This window comes from Anopheles aquasalis, chromosome X (genome assembly GCF_943734665.1).
Source record: "Anopheles aquasalis chromosome X, idAnoAquaMG_Q_19, whole genome shotgun sequence".
Taxonomy (NCBI): Eukaryota; Metazoa; Arthropoda; class Insecta; order Diptera; family Culicidae; genus Anopheles; species Anopheles aquasalis.
Genome location: NC_064876.1, coordinates 1 through 22305, shown reverse-complemented (window position 1 = coordinate 22305; position 22305 = coordinate 1). Strand labels below are relative to the sequence as shown.

Here is a 22305-nt window from a genome sequence, read left to right as displayed (position 1 = left end):
AATTAATTGCCATTACCTTATCATTGGATTCTACAGTTGTTTGCAAATATAACCTGTAACGTGACAAGCAACAGTAGACAGGGTAGCATATTGGTATTGCTACATAACATTCGTGTGATAAAGCCATTATTAATGGACGGACCAAAGTAAAACAACCTGAAATATGGCAATTTGAATACAAATATGCTCTCGACCTCTATTATGAGTCACAACGTTTCCAGATTTATACTAAATACAACGCAAACAGATATATTTCTTATAAAATATCAGGAAACTTCGCGGAGAGCAAATGATCGTTCTGGAACACTGGACGCACAAGGAAATATATATAGGAAATATTTACTGTAAAACTTATGAAAAATTAATTGTAAATTAAAAAGAAATTACATTCCTTCTATGCATGTTCTTCTATGAACGTTTGTTTCAATATATTTTCCGATTAACTGTATGCTTTTGATCTCTCGATTCTTTGAAAGAACAATATGCCGTTGAATGCTGTTTACGCGGAAACATGAAAAATAAGAAATGAAATATAATCATCGAAAACCAGCCAGAATGTAATCAGATTTTAAAAAATTATCCGCTCGATAGTAACTCAGCATTCGATTCGGGGCTCAACCTGAAGTAATGCCTGTTTCATTCCTATCAACGTTTTTTAATGATAGATGTTTGTCTGTTTGATTCAGGGATTCACTCCCGCAATGCAAGCTATGCAGGAGATGAATGTTCTGAAGAAATTGGGAAATGGCTTAAATTGAGAGTCTCTCAAAATTAAGGGAGGAATATAGAAGCTCGTGGGTTTCGTCAATCCGTTTTATTACCCTTTGTTTTAGCTCATTCTCCACATCACAGCGGGTGGTTCTTGATTGTATTACTTGGGTAGACCCCAGCAGTTAACCAGGTAGGTGGTTACAACGATTCACAACAACGAAACGCTAAGATGAGATCAAAGAACCAATACGAGCGTATTATGATTAAGAACTCATGGTATTAATAAATTTTTTTTAACATCTATAAGGACCGACGAGCCGTATGTTTAATGGTATTAATAATTGATGCATAACTACTTTTTAGGCAGAGAATTTTTTAAATCTTATGACATGATTCCCAAACCGATGCAAGGAAAAACGATGATGTATATTCATAGCATGCGTACAGCAACACAAGTACAATATAATTGGATGTATTTAGATTTAACCTTAGTAAATCTGAACTACAGCTCACGAATGTTTTAGCTGTTTGACAAAGTTTGTCTGTGCTCTTCGTTCCTTGTCTTAATTTTTCTTGTAGTCGAGGATACTCCTATTAGCTCCGAGCTGTTTTGCATTAGATACAGCCTGATTGGCTTCTGGAAAACAAAATCACCGATTTTGTAATATGCACTCGAGCGTTATCATGTTGTAATATAATTTTATCATGTAGGTTATTATTTTCTGAGCGCTTTTCTAGCCAGAGCTCGCCTCAATCGGATCAATTATTGCCGATAACGCTCTTCATCACTAGTTTGGCCAGTTTACAATGGTGAGTACTACATACACTCACTTCAAATCTGCATTTTCCAATATTTTTGGTTAACTTGTGCATTCTTTATCTTTAGCGTTAAAATCTTCGCTCTAAACCTTTGAAGCCAGTTTGCAAACTTTAACAGTTAGTTTAACAGAGAACAAATTCACTAATGGAAAACGAATGCAAATCCTTTCGGGATAAAATGTTTTCTTTGCGGATGATTAATAAACCCATTCACAAAACTACGTCCCAGTTATTGGTTTTGAATAAAACTGGATTTAAAGTTCAAGTTATATCAAGCTCTTTGCATGATATCATGATGGGCAACATTGTTTTGGACGACTCGTACCTTTTTTTGGAACCCACATAATTTGACATATTTAACGCCTAATGACTACCAAATGATTACTTCCAAAGAAAATACGTCAATTCCGAAAACATACTAAACCTTTCGTCGAATTATTGTTTCTTTCGTCGAAGAATTATTTCTAACCTATGTCTAACCATTTAGGCAATTATATAACGACCAGTAAAACAGTTGCAATCAATATTTAGCTGGGAACTATTGCTAGCTGTGGGACGATTGTCTGTAAACCATATAATCGATCCCTGAGTTATGTCTATTTGTTATGTAAAGCAAGAACTTACCCGAATAATGCTTGAATGAAACATGTTGTAAGCAGAGTTATATGAGAAACAAAAGGGCCAGTGCACAACAAGAAGCATATGGACTGAAGTTTATATATTTGTAGCCAACAATTAGTATGTATAATTTATTCTAGTTAAAGAGTTAGGGTTAGAAATACTTAGAAATCATCTAGTGTAACCGCTCTTTTGCAATTTGTGTAGAAACTAACATTTTTTAACATGTTTTTGTACAAATGTAACATCATTTGTCACTTGTTATTAAAAAAAAACAACATAAGTTATTAAAAAATAATTAAAAAATAATAAAAAGAAAAAAAGGAAGAAAAAAAACGAGAGAGCGTGGCCTCAGACACCTTCCTGATTGGTTGAAATGAGAAACGCCTACTTTTTTATACCACGCCCAGGAAAGTCGTTTAGACGCACTCGTCGAGTAAAAAACAGTTAAACAATTGGTAAAAACGAGCTAAAAGTTATAAAAACTACTCTTCACATGTAAAAAGCGCCTTTTGTAGCCGAAATCATGAAAATCCTTGGAAAAAAACAGCGGAAAGTTGCTCTTTAAAGGCTGCTAGAAAGCTGAACCTGGCCATATAGACAGAGCAAAAGAATTTTGGAAACTGTTACACTCTCCGCGCCCACCGTTTCTTAGTGTTTTTGACCACCCTTTCTCAGCGCAGCTCACCGTGCATGTGGTGATTTTTCAATGAGTGTGAATTTGGCCAGCGCCACCACTCATGGTGGTGTAGTGGTTAGCACAACCGCTTCTCATCGGCTGATCCAGGGTTCGATTCTCTAATTTACGCGTTTTAACTAAAGCTTGCAGCACAGCACTGCTCTCTGCTAACTCATCTGCTGATCTGCTACAAAGCAAAAAAATAAAATACCCGTTGTCTACCAACCATTTTCAAACAAAATTTTTTATTTTCATTTTTTCATTAATGCCAATCCTTTCCCAAATACAGTGTAAAATGTATGGATCAGTCGGAGAGAAACTGACAAAAATATTGATTTCTCTGCATCTCGCTACTTTGCAAAGCGTTTCCCAAAAAGTCGGTTTTCAAACTGAGTGTTGCGACAACATCGCCCTCGCCTCGTTTGGCGCGTGACGATTATTTGCCGAGTGCCTTCACACTAACCGCCACTGGAAGTGCCTTCTCGGCCGCGTTAAAAACGCGCTTGCCAGCTCCTTCCTGCCGAAGTCAAAACGTAAAAAGTTCAGTAAGTATCTGCTAACATGTTTAGAGGATACAAGCCTGCTCCAGCAGCCATAGCACTTACGATCTTTTTGCCCAGCTTTTTGAGAAAACCAGCGTCTGCTTGGCCGATGAGCAAGAGAGCAGCAACCACGACTACGAACAGGACCTTGGAGAAGTTCATCGTTAGATTGAATTTAATTGTTGCTTTGATTGGGTTAAGGTTGATTGAGTTTGATGTTGGCAATCCACAGCAGAATTCACCACAGAGCAGGACAAAGATGCTTCAGGATGAGCTGACTGACGATGACTGATACTTGTAGGACCACGATCTGAAGGTTTTATATGCTCCCGATAGACTAGTGGCCACTGTCTTCGCTTGAGCGCTTTGCCTTCGTTTGCACAGGACGTCCCGATCCGCAATTTTTGGGAATCCCCCAACAGGGAGACCGGGGATTTTCTTAGCATTCTGCCCCGGCAGGTTTAGCTGCGCAGTTCGATACGGGGAGCTTGCTTTCTTTGCTTTCCGCGCAGGGCCATCTTTCCGATTGGGCACAATGGGCACATGCCCAGGGCCCCGCGCTGGTGTGGGCCCCCCAATCCCTGTGAGTTTGGATTTGGCTTGAATATAATTCAAAATCAACAGAAACAAGGAAGTTTCCCTGATTTGAAATTTTTAACACATAATCTGTACACTTTTTGCTAGAGAGTTTCGTCGAGATTTTATGAAAATTGTTGATACTTTTTTTAAAAGACTTTAAAAATCGTATTTTTAGGCAAAATGACAAAAAGCATCACTTTTTCAACTTTAAGAATCTGCCAAAAATCGAAAAATACAACATTTAACAAAAACTCGACGGGGCTACATAGATAAACTTATGATCTTTCAAACGAGTATCAATTTGTATTTTTCTGATGACCCATCACGTAGATACGATGGGAATTGTTTTTGGTGCGAATCAAAAGACTTGACCCTTAAGACTTAAGCGACGAACCCGGTTTGATCGTTGTGATCACTTTTCATCAACTTCAAAAATCTGGCAAAAATTGAAAAATAGGAAATTGAAACAAAACTCAACGCGACTACCTGGATAAACTTATAATTTTTAAAAAAAACATCGATGTGTATTTTTCTGATGACGCATCACGCAGCTACGATGGGCACCGTGAAAAAGTATCTTTTCGCACGCGCACCTTCATAAATGTGGTGCCGTGAATGAAGTTTTTAATAAATCCTCCCCCAAAAAGCACGAAATATTCTTCAAAAGTTTTAGTTTAATATGCCATACACTTGAAAAAGTAAAGGGGTAGGATACGTCACGAAAAGTCTTCAAAAAATGAGCCTTTTCTTAGGCAGAAATTACCGAAGCCCCCTCTAAAACAGTTATCAATATCAATATCGGATATTTAGATCTTTTCAGTTACAAAATGTTCCAAATGCTTTGATCTATAACTATATTATTTGCTTATGAGAAACCAAAGAAATTTTGAAAGGAAGAAGCTGGCCAACGGTGCAAGTTACTATCGTAGATGGTAAAGAGGCGTTGGAAAGGGGTTTTAGTGTGTGAAAATCTTGAAATACACGAAAAGAACGCGCTACAATTGACAAAAATCTTAAGGGGCCCCGTTAATACAGTGTGCCCAGGGCTCCCCAGAGGCTAAAGACGGCCCTGTTTCCGCGATCGAACGGTGAACTACATCGTGCCGATATGTCCGCACCGTGACATGCCAACGTGCGCGTGCTACAAGAAGTCGTATAAATACGCGCTCTCCGCCTTTCATAACAGTTCAATTTAGCTCGGCGGCAATCAGCAAGCAACCAACAAACGCACGTTTCTGTCCACCAACAACCAAGCAGCAATCATGAACTTCAGCAAACTCGTCCTGTTCGCTCTGCTCATTGCCACGTTGCTACTCGTCGGCCAAATCGAAGCTGGCCGGCTGAAGAAACTCGGCAAAAAGATCGTAAGTGCTATGACTGCTGGAGCAGGCTTGTATCCTTTAAGCATGTTAGCAGATACTAACTGAACTTTTTACGTTTTGACTTCGGCAGGAAGGAGCTGGCAAGCGCGTGTTCAAGGCCGCCGAGAAGACACTTCCAGTGGCGGTTGGTGTGAAGGCACTCGGCAAGTGATCGATACACCCCCAAACATGCAGATGTTTAGTGTATGTACTCTGCGATATACCTTCTGAATGCTACGATTGAAGTGTGCATTGGTTTATTTGGAGCATAAATAAATGCAAAAAATCATGCAAACATAGTTTTTGTGCTATTTTTTCTGGCATGGGATGTAGGGTTAATTCAAACATTTGTTTCAGAATTTTCTGTACAGTGAAGCGGAGGGGCCACGAGTAACTCCTTCCGGTTCATTCTGGCGCATGATGGTCTCGTGTATCGTCATGGTGTCGCTTGCCGACAGAACGTAAGGGGCTTCGCGGTGTTCTGTATCATACCTGACACCACCAATCCACCATCTCTCTATTCACCATGAGAATCTCGACTCGCGGGGAATGCGACTGTAAAGTACACCCTGATAAGCGCAACCAGCATCAATCGTTATCAACCCTTCCTGCCATAACACCGAACCCAGCTGAGAGTAATTGAAATTGTGAAATCGATAATGAAATTGATTTGATCAATTCCACCTCGCCTGCACTGTATTCCTGGGCATTTGTGGGGGTAATATACTCTCCCCACCAATCCGAACAGACACTGTAGGCAGACACAAACATAATGTTTCACCCCGTGTAGCTCACTGCCGGCCTTCTAGCTTGCTCTTGTCCAGTTGTTCCTGGCGGAAAGGTGGAGAAGAAGACGATAGAAAAACAAGAACTACGACTGCAGGATGATGAAAATAACAGGAACAATAGTTGAGTGATCTGACATGTTCTCTTAAAAGAGGGCAAACAGTATGGAGTGAACATGGACGGCTTGCTCAAGTGGCACACCATACATACACTCCAGTACAGCATCCCAATGGAATAGAAATAGATAGGAGGGGAGGAAAGAAATGCAGCACCCAGCTACACTGCAATTGCTACGTCGGGTTCCTTTCAGTCCGGTGAATCCCCTCAACATCGTCTCGAGGGGGAGGGGGGTGAGTTCGCGCCTCACCAGTACGTGCGGGGCATCTTTCAGAGCAACAGCATCAAACCGGGAATCCCCCAAAATATGCGTCCGCGTTGTAAGTTTGTGTGCTGTCCAGAGGGAACTGCCTTTAAAAAGCTTCGGTTGAAGGGTGACCTGGCATCAGTTCGCTAGCTAGTTCGCATCCAGCAACGCGCCTCCAGAACCAGGAAATCTGTACCAACTTACACGGCGATGAACTTCACGAAACTCTTCATTGTGGTGGCGATCGCGGTGCTGGTAATCGCTGGCATCCAGCCGGCTGATGCAGCGCCCAGGTGGAAATTTGGCAAACGACTTGTACGCATGCAGAGGAGCCTAACACCCAGAGCTAGCATGCTAACCCAATGGCCTCTGAACGGCTAACCTAACGATCTAATCGCAAATCTCTTCTCTTCTCTTCTCTTCTTTTTCTTTCTCTCTCTCTCTCTCTCACTTTCGCAATTCTTTGAAACAGGAAAAGCTGGGTCGGAATGTGTTCAAAGCGGCCAAGAAAGCACTGCCAGTCATCGCCGGATATAAAGCCCTCGGCTAACGTAGCCTGGGCACACCGTCCTTAGTACCGGCCATCTCGCACCGCCTCGCCTTATCTTATTCCTGCTGTAATCTAAGCCCGACGAGGACGCAGCGATCATCGCTACTAATCATCGCTGTACCTACACCTTACACACTCTCTCTCTCTCTCTCTCTCTCTCTCTCTCTCTCTCTTCTTTAACTGTGTGTGTATTTAATTATTAACCTTACGGTTGAATCAATAAAAGGCTATACCAGGCCCTCCTTTTTTGCAATTACGGATGACCTTCAACCTACTCAAATGGTGCATAGCGAGCGAGCGAGTGGACGGTAAAAATCGCGAAATGCCCGTCAAGGACACCACCTTGCGCGTGTAGTGGGTGGACAGTGCATGCACTTATCCTCCGTTAGATTTGTATGAGACAGCGGCAGGCGCTTGGTAGGTGGACGGGTATGCAGACCGCAAACTCGATGACCAACCGACTGACCATGGCGCTTACACCGACCTTGAAGCAGCTCTCTGCGAAGAGGAAGAATAAGGCAAATGTAGCGGACGAACAGAGTAAAAAGGAGTAGAGAGAGAAAGAGAGAGAGAGAGAGAGAGAGAGAGAGAGAGAGAGAGAAAGAAGCAGCACAGCAAAGGCAGTTGGGTTGCATCATTGTGATCGCGGTTCGTCTCGCAAATACCTACGTGGCACCACAACATTGGATTTCTCACGAGAAAAGAGGTAACACATAATTGGATATCGTTTTACACACTGCGCATACATATCGTCCCCCAGGCGGTGGATCGGGCACTTTATTTGTGTTGGGCTCACTAGCTCCTATCTTCATTCCATCTACTCCTTCAATCAACCGATCATCATCACCATCAGCCTTGTCCACTGATTGTCACCTTACATAGAAAAGGTGTAAGGAGAGGGTGTGATGTTGGGTGCGGGAAAGCGAGAGATCACTGCCCCTTACTCCTTTCCAACCCACAAGTTGTACCCCTTGGCCCAAACACCTTGATTCCATATTCCTCCGACTCCTCCTCGCCCTTCACTCCTTCAGCCGTAGCCTACCGCTCAAGGACACAACGAAAGCGCCTCCGCCGAACCACCTTACCCCTCACCTCATCCTAGCTATCCGTAAATTATTTTACGCACATACACACACACACACAAACACATGGGCTCACACACTCACTCGCGCACGCACGCACACACTGGTACTGTACAGTTTTTTGGGAACTTTACTCATAGTAGACGAAATTTTCATAGACGCGACGACTAAGACGACGAAGGAGCGGCTTAACAGTCATATCACAGAATGAAGAAAGTATAGGAGAGTGTGGGAAAGCAGGGGTAGTTACAATGGCTTAGTACTGGGGGAACCGCGCCGGCAGACCCTAAAGTGGTGAGTCTTAGGTCATCTTAGTACGGGGTTTAACAGCAATTGGGCAGTACGGACGTTGAAGGAAGCTACAGCAAGCTCGGTCCGGGGGGTTGCATCACCATTACCACCTCCAGAGCACCCACAGAAAGTTTAGGGATTGCCCTTGAGCTTCGTACCGACCGACGTAAGGTTGTTGCCAACCGGGCCGGCGGTGATGGCGGTGCGGTTCGGTGGTGGGAAGGCCGAGTTTTTTAGCTCGCGCTTGTAGTCATCAATATTGTACTTGGTTTGCTGAAGAAATAAAGAGAGTGTTAGCCAAAAGGAAGAACGGTGCTGCTAGTTGGCGTGACTCTTACATTCCAGGCGTCATTCCACTCGAGCCGGAACAGCTTTTGCAGACCACGGTAGTTGCGGTTCAAGATGCGGCCCAGCTCGGCCCGGCTGATCCGATACTTAGGCGTCGTGCTGGTGGACGGATCCTGCGTCGTACTTGTGGTGTGTGGCTGCATCGTGCGAAAACGGGAGAGATGGTGGTTTGAGCATGAAAGATCGCGGCGTGCCTAAGGAGTAAGCCACTTACGTCCGGGGTCGTTGTCGTGTATGTATCCGTAAACTCGTTGCTCAAGAGGTCGTACACGTTCTTGAGCGTGTAAGTGGTGTCGTTGTACTGTTGGTACAATAGCGAACCGAGGTGCGCTACCTTTTGAAAGAAGCCGAGACCACGTGGGTGCCGCAATAGCTGCAGATAGATGAAGCAAGCCAGGATGAGGACGACGACGCATTGTGACACATAATCAACGGGGGGGGGGGGGGGGGGGGGAAGGGGAGGAAGGGATGCTGCATCCTACATCTCTCCCCTGGGGTTTGTAGCCCTCACTTACCGGCTTTTGGCGAGCTTCGATGTGCGGACTTAGATCAATAATAGTGTTACTGCTGCTACTGTTGCTGTTACTGGCGGCCATGGCGAGAACCAGCCCAACCATCACGAGCTTCCAGGCTGCGGGAGTTGCCGCTACTGGCCAGTTCATGCTTTTGGCCGCACTGTTGCTTTGCTTGTTGTTAGTGTTGTTAATGAGAGAACTGGAAGGATGTGTGGTAGGAAGAGGAAAGGTTGGTCAGTTCCGGTCAAGGAGCTAGTGAAGGTGGAGTCCTGGAGCAGGGTGGGGACATTCGGGATTGGGACCTGGAGGTCACGGTTGCTATTGGGAATACTGTTGGCAGTTGATTGAGATGCTGATTGCTGATCGCGTCTGTGACCACAGACGCTTGTGCTCGCTCGCGGTCTATTCAAACAAAACAAATGATGCGATCACGACAAGCAGTCCGACTCGAGTGAAGCTGCAAGCTGCTGGAACTGGCAGTCGAACTTCCTTCACGCCACTCGCCCAGATCCAGGCGTCCTTGAGGTCCCTGTACCTGGTACCTAGAGCGAGAGTGATCTCTAGCTTCGCTTCCTTGATCCAACTCGTTCCAGCGCTCACCTCGGCCTCGATGTGTCGCTCTGTTTCCCTTCGCGCCATCGAGGTCATCACCACTGTGTAGCTACTGCTGGTACTAGTATGCACGAGGAGAGCCGATCACTCTAAATCACACATCGCGCCATGCTCCACGCACTGGTCACTGAACTGAGTGATGGCTTGCGAGGTTGTAAAGCTGGACTCTTAATAGGCAACACACGAATAAAGGGAAAGGCAAAGGGGCAGGTCTCTCCTAGAAGGAGAGTATAAGCTCAAAGCTACAAAACTGTTTGTTACGACCGTTCGCCTATGGAAGCAAAAAAACAAATAAAAACACACACATACAAACACACGCGTGCGCACGCATAACCTTGGGACACCAAATACCCCCCCCCCCCCTCCCCCCACCCTCCACCCTTTCATCTCTTACACACTCCTTATTGCACTCGCTATGGAATCTTCTCCCCTCAAACACCCTTTCCTTTTGTGGCGATTTTTTTATGGGTCTGGGACTAGGTCCGCTACCAAGTCCTGTCGTCACCACACTATCAGGTGCAGAGAGACTGGCTAAAATCCCCATACCCGCGTGCTCTACCTCCTCCTATAGAATCACCTGCTCAGGATCAACTGCTTCTGCTGTTGCTGCTGCTGCTCCGCGGTAACGCGTGGTGTATCTGGCGAGGCGCGATTACAAACTAACTAACGCCTAAGCACCAGATTCAATCTCGGTCGCTCGACCACCCATCGGTGACTCCGAGAGCCCACCCTCCCTTGAGCCTGTGCGCATGCAGCCGCACCAATTCAGCCGCTTAAGCTCGAGATCGCACGGCAGCGCTAGCGGATCACAGTGATGGTGTTGGTAGTCGGGGCTACCGATCCTGCGGAGAAGGGAGAACATACTGTACGACCTGCCGCTATACAGAGGCTGGTGTTGGTATATCTATGTGGATACATATTGCTGCAGCTGCTGTTGTCGTCGCTGTTATTTTCCGTGAGCTGATGGTGGGAGGTGCGTAGAGAGAGGTCGGTGGCGGTCTTGATTAAACTTACTCACAGCACGACACAAACGAAGGCGAAAGATACCATGCTTCACGGATCGCGACACACACACCGGGTTGAATAGTGGTAGGACCAGGTGCAACCGAGGTTCCGAGGGTGGAATGCTGGCAGCGTGCGCGAGTCAATAGAGGAACGTTTGAAGGTGGCATTAGAAGAGGGAAGGGGAAGAGTCCATTTCTAAAATAAATCTTCTTCTTTACGCTCTGAGAGGCGCTCCACTCAAAGCAGCCGCCCAGCAGGCGGTCGTTTGAGATCGGTGGAAATCATCGTGGTGCATCAACTGCGCAAGGGCTGCTGTATGCAAACGACGCATCGCAAGCCCTTTCGACCGATTAGCTGGTGGTGGAGATGGTCTCTAGTGCTTAGGGTGACCCCTTGTTGACACCGTTAGCGTGCCTTGACTTGGCGTGCGCACTAATGGGCCCAGATCGACATGACGATGGCGATGCTGCTACCACCGTTCACTTCCTCTCTCAGTAGTCTTCTGACGAACGAATATTGAGTAACAAACCTCTGGCCTACTGGGATCATACACTCTGGCGGTTCGTCCGGGTTGCGCGCTCGATGGCATCAATCGGGAATCCAGGGAGATAGTAGGCTCACCCAGGTGGTGAAGAAGTAGAGAAGGAGGGGGGGGGAGATGTTGAAAAAATAAAGAAAAACCCGTTTTTCTCGGTTGAACGTTTGGGATGCATGGGCTGGTGGCACCAGCTCTCCGCTCGATCGCGCAGCGACCTTGACTCGCTTTTTGTCTCTCTCTTCTGAGGCCCACTGGACTTCACGATGCCCCTTGTCCCCTTCTTTCCTTTCTCTTTTTGCCTGTTTTCTGTGCCTCTCCTTCTCATTTTCGTCATCTCGTGGCGCTTCGCTGCGTGTGCTCGTGCTTGTCGGTAGTCGGTCAGCGGGCCAGTGAGCGAATATCTCGTTTACACCATACCATCGGGAGGCAGAAAAGGTGGAGAAGCAGAGATAGGCGCCTTCAAAGACTAGCAGGTCGAGACGAGTCTTTGCCAACGAACCGACGGACGCGATGAACCTAAATCGATTGATCAATGGACAGCTCATCCTCTGGCGTGGCGTCAATGCATTAGTGCGTGCATGCGATGTAAGCAAGGTTCACATGTACGCGCTTTTTTGTCATACGAAGCCAAGGGCATGGCTAATGCACCTAGCCCCCACAACACCGTCAATGTCAACCAGGCGTTAGTAGCGCAGCCATTACGCGTGGCCATTTTCTTCAGCTCTTAGGCATTTCATAGTAAGACAGCATGTTAAGGGGCATGGAGAGAGGTTGCCACAGCTGCGCGAAACCAGAACGGTTGCTGGTCAACTGTAAAGATCGCTCAAGGTCGTAGTGGTGCAATTGATGCAAGGACGCAACGGAAACCGGAATTAACACCACCCTTCCATCTTACCACCCCCTTCCAAACCTCAAGACCTCCCTGTCAAGGGGCACCAGGCCCAGGCCATTTCCTTCCTTCCTATTTCCTCCTTTCCTACAAGTCGAAATGGCATTTCAAGGGAACATTCTAGTGGGAGGGCGATTGACGGGGAACCGGTGCGAAGGTTGCTCTCACGACGCTCGCTGGCAACTGCTTCCTATTACTCCCGCTCGGCAAAAGCTCATTAGCTTTCAATGGCGTAGAGTAAAACGCGTTAGGCAATCGCTGTGGGAAGAAGATTCAATTATCTGCCGCCCTTCCATGAGCCGCCTCTAGCAAGAGACGTGCTTTGGCGCATGTTAAGTGCAGTGCAATTGCATGCCTAAGGTTCTTCCATACTGCTCCTTCTTCGACAGTACTAAGATCATACCATTTACGGCATGTCATCATATTTCCTTCAGTATTTGTTGGAAGTTACCGTAGCTTTGGGGGGGGGGGTGCTTGGGTATTTATTTTTTTAAGCAAATTTATGTTTAACATTTTTCATGAATGGCAATCTCTCATGAATGGCAAACTCATGAGCCGATCCATTTTAACAACAATATATATAAACAACGATTTGTATAAAAAGCACGGTGAGTGTTCTCTTTGGCTGGACGGCCAACCTCATTTATTGACAAACTTACAACGCTTAAACTACACTCCAACCAGAGCCAATAAGTGCTTGTGCTAGTGGTTCGGTTTCATCTTGGACATGTGGACGCAGCGGCGCCCGTTGTACACCTTACCGTTGGCACCGCAGTCCGGCATCTGTAGGTTGTACGGGTTGACCGGCTCGGCCAGCTTAAGGGTGGACTTGGCTGGTTTGGCCGTGGCCGCGGTGCGTTCCTGTTTCAGCTTGTCCCGGCGCAGCTTCCGGTCAACGCGCTTCTGTTCCTGCTCGATCCGAAGCTCTTTTGTGCGGTTCTTCACCTGATGGACGTTCTGCTCGAGGCGCTGACCTATTGCCGTCACCGCCATCGTCTTCCGAGATTCCTTACCGAGTGTTGAAGTGGCTACTCGTAGGGTTGTGCTGGTACCGTCATTACGTCTCTTAAAGACCCGGCTCGCGGTGGCGACAGGGGATAGTATCTGCTGATGCTGCGGTTCGTTTGAAGCGGTTGATTTGCTGATGCGCCGTGATTGAAACGTTGGTGCCGGCGACTCTGTGCCGGCACTGGTGGCCAACAGGTGCAGGAGGCTCAAAACCACCAGCATGGCCACCTGCGAGCTGTGAAGTAGCCGCCGCATCTTCTCTTGATCGTGTTGATTGATCTGTTGTTCTTACAAAAACACTATCACACAGACACGCACACAGACATAGGCAGTCTAGAGCTCTGGGCAACTAGAATCAAGGTGTAAGGGGCTGGAAAATTCTCCAGCTCGAACAGATCAGCAAAACTCTCTGATTAAGGTCGTTCTTGGATGGTGGATGCTGGTGGTCGCGTCGTTTCGAACCGGTTCACGGTTGACTATCAACTGCCGGACGCAGGGGCCATGCCTGAGCGTTTTGGGCTCGCTCGCTAGGACCTTTCCTTCGATCGAGGGTAAGGAGAAAGAGAGAGGGAAACCTGATTTTCTACACCAGAAGGATCACCTTGCTCCAAAAACGCCAGATCCCTCCTGGTAGCGCAGCTTTCGCTTGCGCTGGCTCGCATCAAAGCTCCACGGATAAAGTAACACACACAAGACACGCGGACTGACCGACAGACTGAGGGCGAAGAATAGAGATGGAGCTAGATGAAGGTGAGCCTGATGTATGGATGTACGGCGGATATGTATGCGCGATTCGCCAAATTGCGTGGAGGACCAATGTAGAGATTGCTGCTATCGAGATGAGATCAAAATACAAAATGGCATCGGTACATCGGTGTGCGCGGTCAAAGGTCAGTTGCATGAGCCGGCACCGGCGAACATTTCCGTCATCACCATTATCGTCATTAGCGTCAGCGCGCAGTAATGAAGACCTCACAACGTCGGCGCTCAACTACAGCGACTCGAATGCTCCTCACACTACCGCTGCGAGCCGTGTAATGATTGTAGCCCCGGTGACCAACTCGAATGCACGACATGGCATAGAAAAGTCACATAAACCACTACACACCTTCGTGGTTGAAACGCCATCGAGGTACACTTGCCCAAGCGACCGCGCTGCGTCGCTGTTTTTGATTTTATTGTTGCTTTTTATTCTTTTGGGGTCTCATGGGAAGGTAAGTGGAGTGGTGGATCAAAACAAGATTCGCGAACGGTGCAGCCCCAGTTGGGAAGTTTCTTTCCATTCCACACCACCGAAAATACGCGCGCAAACATGCTGTCGTCGGCATTCGCTTGGGATTGGGAAATGGAGGCTCCCGCCCGACAAGCTTCACCCTCAAAACATCAGCCCATCACCAAGCTAATGAAGCGGACGACGGCATTCAACAGCAGTGCGGTGAATGGTACTCCGATTCGACCGACGGCGACTACATCAAACCCGTCCAATCGACCGACTGACCGAGAGACCTAGCTGGATCGATATGCCAACGGAGGAGGGAACCGAGGGTAGGTTATCCAGTGCAAGAGAATCAGCCACCCTTTATGTGTGATGGAATGGGGTTGCAAGAGGGGATACGAGAAGTTGATCGTTGATTATGTATGCGAGGAAGGTGGTCAATTGAAGACTCCCGAAAAAAAAGCAAAACCGAAAAACGGCGCTTTAGCGCCACTCGTCAGACCCCCATTGGAAAGAGGTGGCAGAGGATAGTATAACAACCACAACAACATTTATTCCGTCTTCAACATTTCACCCCTTCATTCTCTCGCTCTCTCTCTCTCTCTCTCTCTCTCTCTCTCTCTCTCTCTCTCCCTCTCTTTCTATCTTTCACACTCACTATCTCACACACATAACCGATGATGCGTTCACTTTTGTTTTCTGAACAGGACACATTCGCGCCATCGCGTCCTTGGTGGAATCCACAGTTTGACATATTTGGACGATGCATCGGCGATTATTTTTTTGCTATGGAATAAGCAGTTTGCTTCTCGACTTGTACTGTGGTTTGATTGGTGCTCAGCTGCTTCAGATGATGTATGATTCTGCGCGTTCCGAGAAGCTACTATTTGCTAGTACAACCTTGCCGTGGCCAATCTTTTTCAGCAGAATCTTTGCAGTTCCAGATTCTCCGCTAGCGTGTTCCAATTGATGCGCACACGCACTGCAGCATTTCATTACATTTTCGATATCGGCGTGAAGATGGAGTAGTAGCAGCACCATAGGCATATGCAGCTGCGAGGATACCGCAATACGTGCGTCCGCGTGTGTTTACGTCGTTACGCGCACTTTCACGCGATTGCATAGTATGTTACAATGTGTGCTCCCCATGCGTCGCCTCCCGGCTTGTATCCGATTGCGCATAGCACCGAGACGCGTGTCGGTGTGCGTCGCCGCTCTGTGCCGTCCGTCCTCCGGCCCATACCTGGTTGCCTCGATAACAGCGTTCGAATCAGGCACCAGCACCGGCCGCCTGTCGGTCAGTGTTGTTACAGAGTGGCAGAGAGACAGGAGCCCAAGAGACAAAATCGCGTAACCAGGAGTTCCAGCGACGTTCGAGCGTTCGGACCTTCATCCACAGTTCAAGGTGAGCATGTCCTCGCGCTTTGACCTACGCGCTCTGGTTTTCTTGGCAGTTTGAGAATATTAATGCAAGGCAAAGGAAGAAGGAGAAAGAGAAAGACGAGGACATGAAAGACGAGGACTTACCTGAGAGCACACAAACACACAGGAGCGCGCAATAAGAAAGACGAACTGATCGGATCGGACTGACAACTAAAATAATAAGATCAAAGCACAGCACAAAACCTAACGAACGCTAAGACACTCACGGTGATAAGCGCGTACAAACACTTTACGACTCTCACACATAACAGTGTGTGGCCCTTATCTCGGTTGGTAGGGGTCGATCGAGTCGTTCAGGTTTGATTGTTAAACACTGAGTGGCAGGCGCAAACGTGATTGCTCCGATTGAGGCAAAACTGCAAATGGACTATTCAAACGCACTGGCGCACTGGGCACTGGCAGCAAAACGCTCTCGCCCAACGTGCTTGCCCCCCCCCCCCCCCAACCCCATTACCCTTCCAACTAAAATGCGCCTTCCAACACTGTGGTGGGAAGACCCGCTTTCGCAACTGCCAAGCGTGTTTACACCGACAAAAAATGCGCGTCGTGATAACACCGCACGTGCGTGTGATCTACATCAAAATGGGGAAGCGTACGACTGCTGCTGTTGAGTTTTGTGCCCATGGTTTGGTGATTCCCTGCTGTGCTGCTCGCGTACACGCAGGCAACAAATGCATACGCGGATGCTTCGACCAACATGACCAACATGAATTTGAGACTTAAGTAATTGAAAACATACGCCAGCATATCACAGCTTCTCCTAACTATAATGCTCTACAGCTAGCTCCGGTTAAGCGCTAACTAACGCTTGGTGCTATGAAAGCGACAGGTAGCCACCAATGCTGCCACCATTTTTCAATTACAGTAAGTTAAAGTGTGGCTGTATGTGCCACTAATCACCGCGAAGCAGGGCCATCTTTCCGATTGGGCACAATGGGCACATGCCCAGGGCCCCGCGCTGGTGGGGGCCCCCCAATCCCTGCGAGTTTGGATTTGGCTTGAATATAATTCAAAATCAACAGAAACAAAGAAGTTTCCCTGATTTTACCCAACTCACTCGATTTGAAATTTTTAACACATAATCTGTAAACTTTTTGCTAGAGAGTCTCGTCGAGACCGTGTTTAGGCAAAATGACAAAAAGCGTCACTTTTTCAACTTTAAAAATCTGCCAAAAATCGAAAAATAGGAAATTCAACAAAAATTCAAAGAGGCTACCTGGATAAACTTATAATCTTTCAAACGAGTATCAATATGTAGTTCTTTGATAACCCATTACGTAGCTACGATGGGGCACCGGGAAAAAGTACCCTTTCGCAGTCGCCATGTATGGAGTTTTCGATGAATCTTCTCCAAAATAGAGGCTAATATTCTTCAAAAGTTGTTGTTTAATATGCGTGTCATTAGAGATAATATGTTGAATGATTTCTTCACAAAAACATCGTCAAAAACGAGCCATTTTATGGCCAGAAATTACCGAAGCCCCCCCCCCCCCCCCCCCCCCCCCCCCGGAGTCGATCACGGGCCCCGAGTCGACTCCGACCCAGATCGATTCCGGGAATTTCAGGGGGGAAGTTCGGCGCAGCGCAGTAGTGACTGTGCTTCTGCTTTGGTACGGCATTCGCCGTCGATGTTGATTGTTTTGTTTTAGCTTACGGCTTTGTTTACGTTTTTGTGGTCTACCTGCTGCTGGGCTCCCGTCTAGTAGAGCCATGGTCACATAATGAGGGAATTCCCCAAACAATTAAACGTCGATCTTGACCATTAGAGTATAGCGAGACGCCATCGACCGCTCAGCCATCGGCGCCTGGCGCCTCTCGATTCCGGGAATTGAGCCTTGGGGGGGGGGGGGGGAAGTGCGGCGCAGCAGTGACCGTACCTTCTGCTTTGGTACGCCATTCGCCGTAGTTGTTTATTGTTTTGATTTGGCTTTGGCACCATTGACCACTGTTAGCCATTGCGGCTGGCGATGACCGATTCCGAGCCCGAGTCGACTCCGACCCAGATCGATTCCGGGAATTTCGGGGGGGAAATGCGGCACAGCAGTGACCGTACTTTCTGCTTTGGTTCGCAGCGTAGTTGTTGATTGATTCGCAGCGTAGTTGTTGATTGTTTTGTTTTAGCTTACGGCTTTGTTTACGTTTTCGTGGCCTACCTGCTGCTGCTGCTGCCTGACTCCCGTTGCTTGCTTGCTACTTCGGCGCAGCACTGTCTCTGCTTTCTTATCTGCTTTGGTGGAGTCTTTCGCCAATTGCGCTTTGTTTTACATTTAAAAGGAGTTAGCGCCTTTTCCTGTTTTGGCAAATGGTATTTATTGACCGTGAAAATTGTGAGCCTTTTTGCTGCAGTACTCAACAACTCTCGTTGTTTTATAGAACCACAAGTTCACAATGAATGAATACCACAGTTAAACATAAATCTTGAAATTGGAAACCAGTTCCGATCCGGTCGGTTCCGTTCCAGTACCGTAAAAACTACTGAACAGATTGGACCGTATTTACCCGTTCGCCAAGCCCCCCGGGGAAATGCTTGCGTTCGTTCCGGGCTACTAGATCGACAAAGTGTGATACGGCCACTGAAATATTTATAATTTCTATGAAAATTCAAATTATTTTTTATTTTTTAATTCAAAAATTTGTTCTGCGTCAACGGGGCGATTTGAGTAATGCTGCGTCCACACCACGCATAATCTGGACCGTTTAATTATTTTTAAATTCAAATTTTGAATTTAAATTATCTTTTATTTTTAAATTCAAAAATATGTTCTGTGTCAACGGGGCGATTTTAGTTTTGCAGAGTCCACACCACGCGTAATCTGGACCATTTATTTATTTTTAAATTCAAATTATTTAGTATTTTTAAATTCAAAAATTTGTCCTGTGTCAACGTTGCGATTTTAGTTTTGCAGAGTCCACACCACAAAGAATCTGGACCGTTTATTTTTTTTTAAATTCAAATTTTATTTTCAAAAATTTGACCGTTTTTTATTTTTAAATTCAAAAATTTTTTTTTGTCAACGGGGCGCTTTTAGTTTTGCTGAGTCCACACCACGCATAATCTGAACTATTTATTTATTTTTAAATTCAAATTTTAAATTTAAATTAGTTTTTATTTTTAAATTCAAAAATTTGTTCTGTGTCAACGGGGCGATTTTTGTAATGCTGCGTCCACACCACACTGAATCTGGACCATTCCGAAAAAGTGCGATACGGCCACTGAAATATTTATAATTTTTGGACCCCTGTGTGCTGAAAATTTCCTCCGCCGCGGTTTCGCGTGTCCCGTGTTTTGCTGCTAGATCGCGCCCTTTTCCGGCAAAAGTTTTTCTTTAAATGCACCGTCTACGGCCCATCGAACTCGGCTTCATCTGGGTTAACCGGTAGTGGCTCACCAGTTAGCGGCATCCTCCAGCATAGCGACCCGCGAAAAGAAAGGAAGCCCCTCCTCGGTTAGCAGCCCGGCGAGCGACGACAAGCGCATCATCCCGCTTTACCTCTTTCAGCGTGCGTGCGTACGGCGGCGAAGGGTACGAGAAACAACACACCCAGATTTCTGCCAGGCACCAGCAACATGAACGTCGAGGAAGAAGTGTTCCGGATTCAGAAGAAGCTCGGCAAAATGACATCCTTATCGGACGGCTCGGTAAGCGCGGCGCTTTGTACACCGTTCCCCGTATGTTACATCGCATCATCGCAGTTTTGTGGTAAGTTTTGACGCTTGGATATGTTTTTTCCACTACCCCTTTTAGTCACTCGCCTGGCGGCGCGTTATCTTCCGCCAAGATTCCAAGTTCTTGGGGTGTGCACTTGCAAGAATCCAAGAGGGAAAAAATCTGCTGGGTAATTCGCTGTTCTGGGTTGTATCTTTTCATCTTTTTTGCGTAATCTATTTACAGAGCAGGAGAGCTTGAACGAGTGCCTCGGGTTTCACGCTCGCGCTCTCACGCCCGGGTGCACATGTGTGTGCGAAGTGTGTTTTCGTTTTTCGAGAACTGTGGCTAAATAACAGATAAACACGTATTTCCATCCCGTCGAGGAACGGTCTATTCAAATTCGCTCCGGAATTTCAAGCATCCGACTAACCCCGCCTAAACTGATCGATCAAAAGATTTGCTGTATTGGCAACACTGGATGGTGAATACGCCATGGCAACACTGGCGTGTGGTGAAAATTTCTTCCGCCGCGGTTTCGCGTGTCCCGTGTTTTGCATACTCCAGCATAGCGACCCGCGAAAAGAAAGGAAGCCCCTCCTCGGTTAGCAGCCCGGCGAGCGACGACAAGCGCATCATCCCGCTTTACCTCTTTCAGCGTGCGTGCGTACGGCGGCGAAGGGTACGAGAAACAACACACCCAGATTTCTGCCAGGCACCAGCAACATGAACGTCGAGGAAGAAGTGTTCCGGATTCGACAGAAGCTCGGCAAAATGACATCCTTATCGGATGGTTCGGTAAGCGCGGCGCTTTGTACACCGCTCCCCGTATGTTACATCGCATCATCCCGCTTTACCTCTTTCAGCGTGCGTGCGTACGGCGGCGAAGGGTACGAGAAACAACACACCCAGGTTTCTGCCAGGCACCAGCAACATGAACGTCGAGGAAGAAGTGTTCCGGATTCGAAAGAAGCTCGGCAAAATGACATCCTTATCGGATGGTTCGGTAAGCGCGGCGCTTTGTACACCGTTCCCCGTATGTTACATCGCATCATCCAGCTTTACCTCTTTCAGCGTGCGTGCGTACGGCGGCGAAGGGTACGAGAAACAACACACCCAGGTTTCTGCCAGGCACCAGCAACATGAACGTCGAGGAAGAAGTGTTCCGGATTCGAAAGAAGCTCGGCAAAATGACATCCTTGTCGAATGGCTCGGTAAGCGCGGCGCTTTGTACACCGTTCCCCGTATGTTACATCGCATCATCCAGCTTTACCTCTTTCAGCGTGCGTGCGTACGGCGGCGAAGGGTACGAGAAACAACACACCCAGGTTTCTGCCAGGCACCAGCAACATGAACGTCGAGGGAGAAGTGTTCCGGATTCAGAAGAAGCTCGGCAAAATGACATCCTTATCGGATGGCTCGGTAAGCGCGGCGCTTTGTACACCGTTCCCCGTATGTTACATCGCATCATCCCGCTTTACCTCTTTCAGCGTGCGTGCGTACGGCGGCGAAGGATACCAGAAACAACACACCCAGATTTCTGCCAGGCACCAGCAACATGAACGTCGAGGAAGAAGTGTTCCGGATTCAGAAGAAGCTCGGCAAAATGACATCCTTATCGGAATTTTTTTTGGAATTGTTTTTTGATTTTTTTAAATTAAATCCCGCTGTCTTCCTTTCTGCTCTCCCCCTTTCCAAGAGGCTCGTTTTGCTTCGCCCCTTTTCCTAGAATCTTTCAAGGTTTTTTTATTTACTTGACTGGCTGCTTTATTGAGAGACTATCCTACAATGTTTAGGGAGTTTTTGTGAGTTGTTTTTTAGAGAGTTTTCTATTGATTTCCTAGCCATTTTAGAGGCATTTCCATTGCATTTGAGGCTTTGTTTTTTGTGTTTTGTGACCATTTTGAGGGTTATTCGTGTCATTTAGAGGCTTTTTTGTGTCATTTCTTTGGCATTTGAGTCATTGCCTTTGTATTCTCTTTGCATTTGAGGCTATTTTGTGTCATTTTCATGCCATTTTTGTGTCATTTCCATGGCATCTTGAGGCTCTGCTCGAATTTTTGAAAATTCAAAAACTCATACTTCCCGACGTGCTAAAAATGCGCCGTTTGGACCGTTGGATTCGAGACGATTTGTAGTATTTTATAAGTGCTTGAAAATAGCAGTCATTAATAATGCCATTTCATATAAAATTTTGTGCTCATTTAGGCATGTTTTCGGCACGTCAAAAAGTTGAAAGTTCCGTAAACATGCCTAAAAATTTGAAAAAATTATATGAAACGGCACCATTTGTGACTTGTCAATTTTTTCCCAGCCGAAAACATGCCTAAAAGAACACAAAATATGATACCAAACGGCTTTATTTGTGATTTTTGCTTATTGGGGTTTAGTTGGTTTATTGGGATATTTTTGGTTCATTGGGCTTTTGCTTATTGGGCTTTGGCTTATTGGGCTTATTGAGGTTGGCGCGTTGGTTTGTTTTTGTTTGTTTGTTGGCAATTTTTGTGCGTTCTACCGGCATCTTTCTGGCGTTCTTGGCTTGTTGTCGTTTGTTTGTTTCTTTGTTTTAGACTGTGCTCCGATCCTCCTGTGTGTTTCTCCGCTGGCTTGTGCGCTGTGGGCAGTGTGTCTGGCTGCCTTCTGACAATCTGCCGGCCTACTTTCTAGGCAATCTTCCGGCAACCTTCGGGCGTTCTTCCTTC

General features: G+C 46.7%; 5 protein-coding genes across 13 annotated transcripts; 3 read left to right on the top strand and 2 right to left on the bottom strand.

Annotated features, from left to right (window-relative positions):
• Positions 1-3055: 3055 nt before the first annotated feature.
• Positions 3056-3661, bottom strand: LOC126579907 (cecropin-C type 1-like). The gene is made up of 2 exons (XM_050243672.1): positions 3433-3661; positions 3056-3344 (listed from the first exon to the last, which is right to left on the bottom strand). Exons 1-2 carry the CDS (start codon positions 3529-3531, stop codon positions 3264-3266), a joined length of 180 nt encoding a protein of 59 aa, XP_050099629.1. The 5' UTR covers positions 3532-3661; the 3' UTR covers positions 3056-3263.
• A 1476-nt stretch (positions 3662-5137) lies between these two features.
• On the top strand, positions 5138-5608 carry LOC126572402 (cecropin-A-like). The gene is made up of 2 exons (XM_050231677.1): positions 5138-5312; positions 5401-5608. Exons 1-2 carry the CDS (start codon positions 5211-5213, stop codon positions 5479-5481), a joined length of 183 nt encoding a protein of 60 aa, XP_050087634.1. The 5' UTR covers positions 5138-5210; the 3' UTR covers positions 5482-5608.
• A 927-nt stretch (positions 5609-6535) lies between these two features.
• LOC126572395 (cecropin-B) lies at positions 6536-7265 on the top strand. The gene is made up of 2 exons (XM_050231663.1): positions 6536-6774; positions 6932-7265. The coding sequence occupies exons 1-2, from the start codon at positions 6670-6672 to the stop codon at positions 7007-7009; spliced, it is 183 nt and encodes a 60-aa protein (XP_050087620.1). The 5' UTR covers positions 6536-6669; the 3' UTR covers positions 7010-7265.
• Positions 7266-7604: 339 nt separating this feature from the next.
• LOC126572333 (uncharacterized) lies at positions 7605-16304 on the bottom strand. 4 transcript variants are annotated; one of them, XM_050231580.1, is made up of 6 exons: positions 10435-10664; positions 9846-10128; positions 9246-9787; positions 8945-9103; positions 8721-8867; positions 7605-8655 (listed from the first exon to the last, which is right to left on the bottom strand). In XM_050231580.1, the coding sequence occupies exons 3-6, from the start codon at positions 9390-9392 to the stop codon at positions 8515-8517; spliced, it is 594 nt and encodes a 197-aa protein (XP_050087537.1). In that variant the 5' UTR covers positions 9393-9787; positions 9846-10128; positions 10435-10664; the 3' UTR covers positions 7605-8514. The 4 variants fall into 4 exon arrangements, with proteins under 4 accessions (XP_050087537.1, XP_050087546.1, XP_050087521.1 ...); XM_050231589.1 differs by lacking the exons at positions 9846-10128; positions 10435-10664 and adding an exon at positions 16041-16304 and having other exon boundaries at positions 9246-9444; XM_050231564.1 differs by lacking the exon at positions 9846-10128 and having other exon boundaries at positions 9246-9444.
• LOC126572356 (uncharacterized) lies at positions 15648-21334 on the top strand. Of its 6 annotated transcripts, none has more exons than XR_007607957.1 (6): positions 15793-15918; positions 20262-20401; positions 20470-20609; positions 20678-20817; positions 20886-21025; positions 21094-21334. XR_007607957.1 is itself a non-coding variant. In XM_050231625.1 (6 exons), exons 2-6 carry the CDS (start codon positions 20394-20396, stop codon positions 21163-21165), a joined length of 360 nt encoding a protein of 119 aa, XP_050087582.1. In that variant the 5' UTR covers positions 19462-19596; positions 20262-20393; the 3' UTR covers positions 21166-21334. The 6 variants fall into 6 exon arrangements, 5 of the variants coding, with proteins under 5 accessions (XP_050087566.1, XP_050087559.1, XP_050087582.1 ...); XM_050231625.1 differs by lacking the exon at positions 15793-15918 and adding an exon at positions 19462-19596 and having other exon boundaries at positions 20886-20931; positions 21140-21334; XM_050231617.1 differs by lacking the exon at positions 15793-15918 and adding an exon at positions 19462-19596.
• Positions 21335-22305: the final 971 nt, after the last annotated feature.

Coding starts and splice junctions, on each gene's coding strand:
- LOC126579907 (XM_050243672.1), bottom strand. CDS start 3,531: ATGAACTTCTCCAAGGTCCTGTTCGTAGTCGTGGTTGCTGCTCTCTTG. Junction 3,345..3,432: donor AAAAGCTGGGCAAAAAGATC/GTAAGTGCTATG, acceptor TGACTTCGGCAG/GAAGGAGCTGGCAAGCGCGT.
- LOC126572402 (XM_050231677.1), top strand. CDS start 5,211: ATGAACTTCAGCAAACTCGTCCTGTTCGCTCTGCTCATTGCCACGTTG. Junction 5,313..5,400: donor AGAAACTCGGCAAAAAGATC/GTAAGTGCTATG, acceptor TGACTTCGGCAG/GAAGGAGCTGGCAAGCGCGT.
- LOC126572395 (XM_050231663.1), top strand. CDS start 6,670: ATGAACTTCACGAAACTCTTCATTGTGGTGGCGATCGCGGTGCTGGTA. Junction 6,775..6,931: donor GGAAATTTGGCAAACGACTT/GTACGCATGCAG, acceptor TCTTTGAAACAG/GAAAAGCTGGGTCGGAATGT.
- LOC126572333 (XM_050231589.1), bottom strand. CDS start 9,392: ATGAACTGGCCAGTAGCGGCAACTCCCGCAGCCTGGAAGCTCGTGATG. Junction 9,104..9,245: donor TCGAAGCTCGCCAAAAGCCG/GTAAGTGAGGGC, acceptor ATCTATCTGCAG/CTATTGCGGCACCCACGTGG. Junction 8,868..8,944: donor ACACGACAACGACCCCGGAC/GTAAGTGGCTTA, acceptor CGCACGATGCAG/CCACACACCACAAGTACGAC.
- LOC126572356 (XM_050231609.1), top strand. CDS start 15,648: ATGTGTGCTCCCCATGCGTCGCCTCCCGGCTTGTATCCGATTGCGCAT. Junction 15,919..20,469: donor ACCTTCATCCACAGTTCAAG/GTGAGCATGTCC, acceptor TACCTCTTTCAG/CGTGCGTGCGTACGGCGGCG. Junction 20,610..21,093: donor CATCCTTATCGGATGGTTCG/GTAAGCGCGGCG, acceptor TACCTCTTTCAG/CGTGCGTGCGTACGGCGGCG.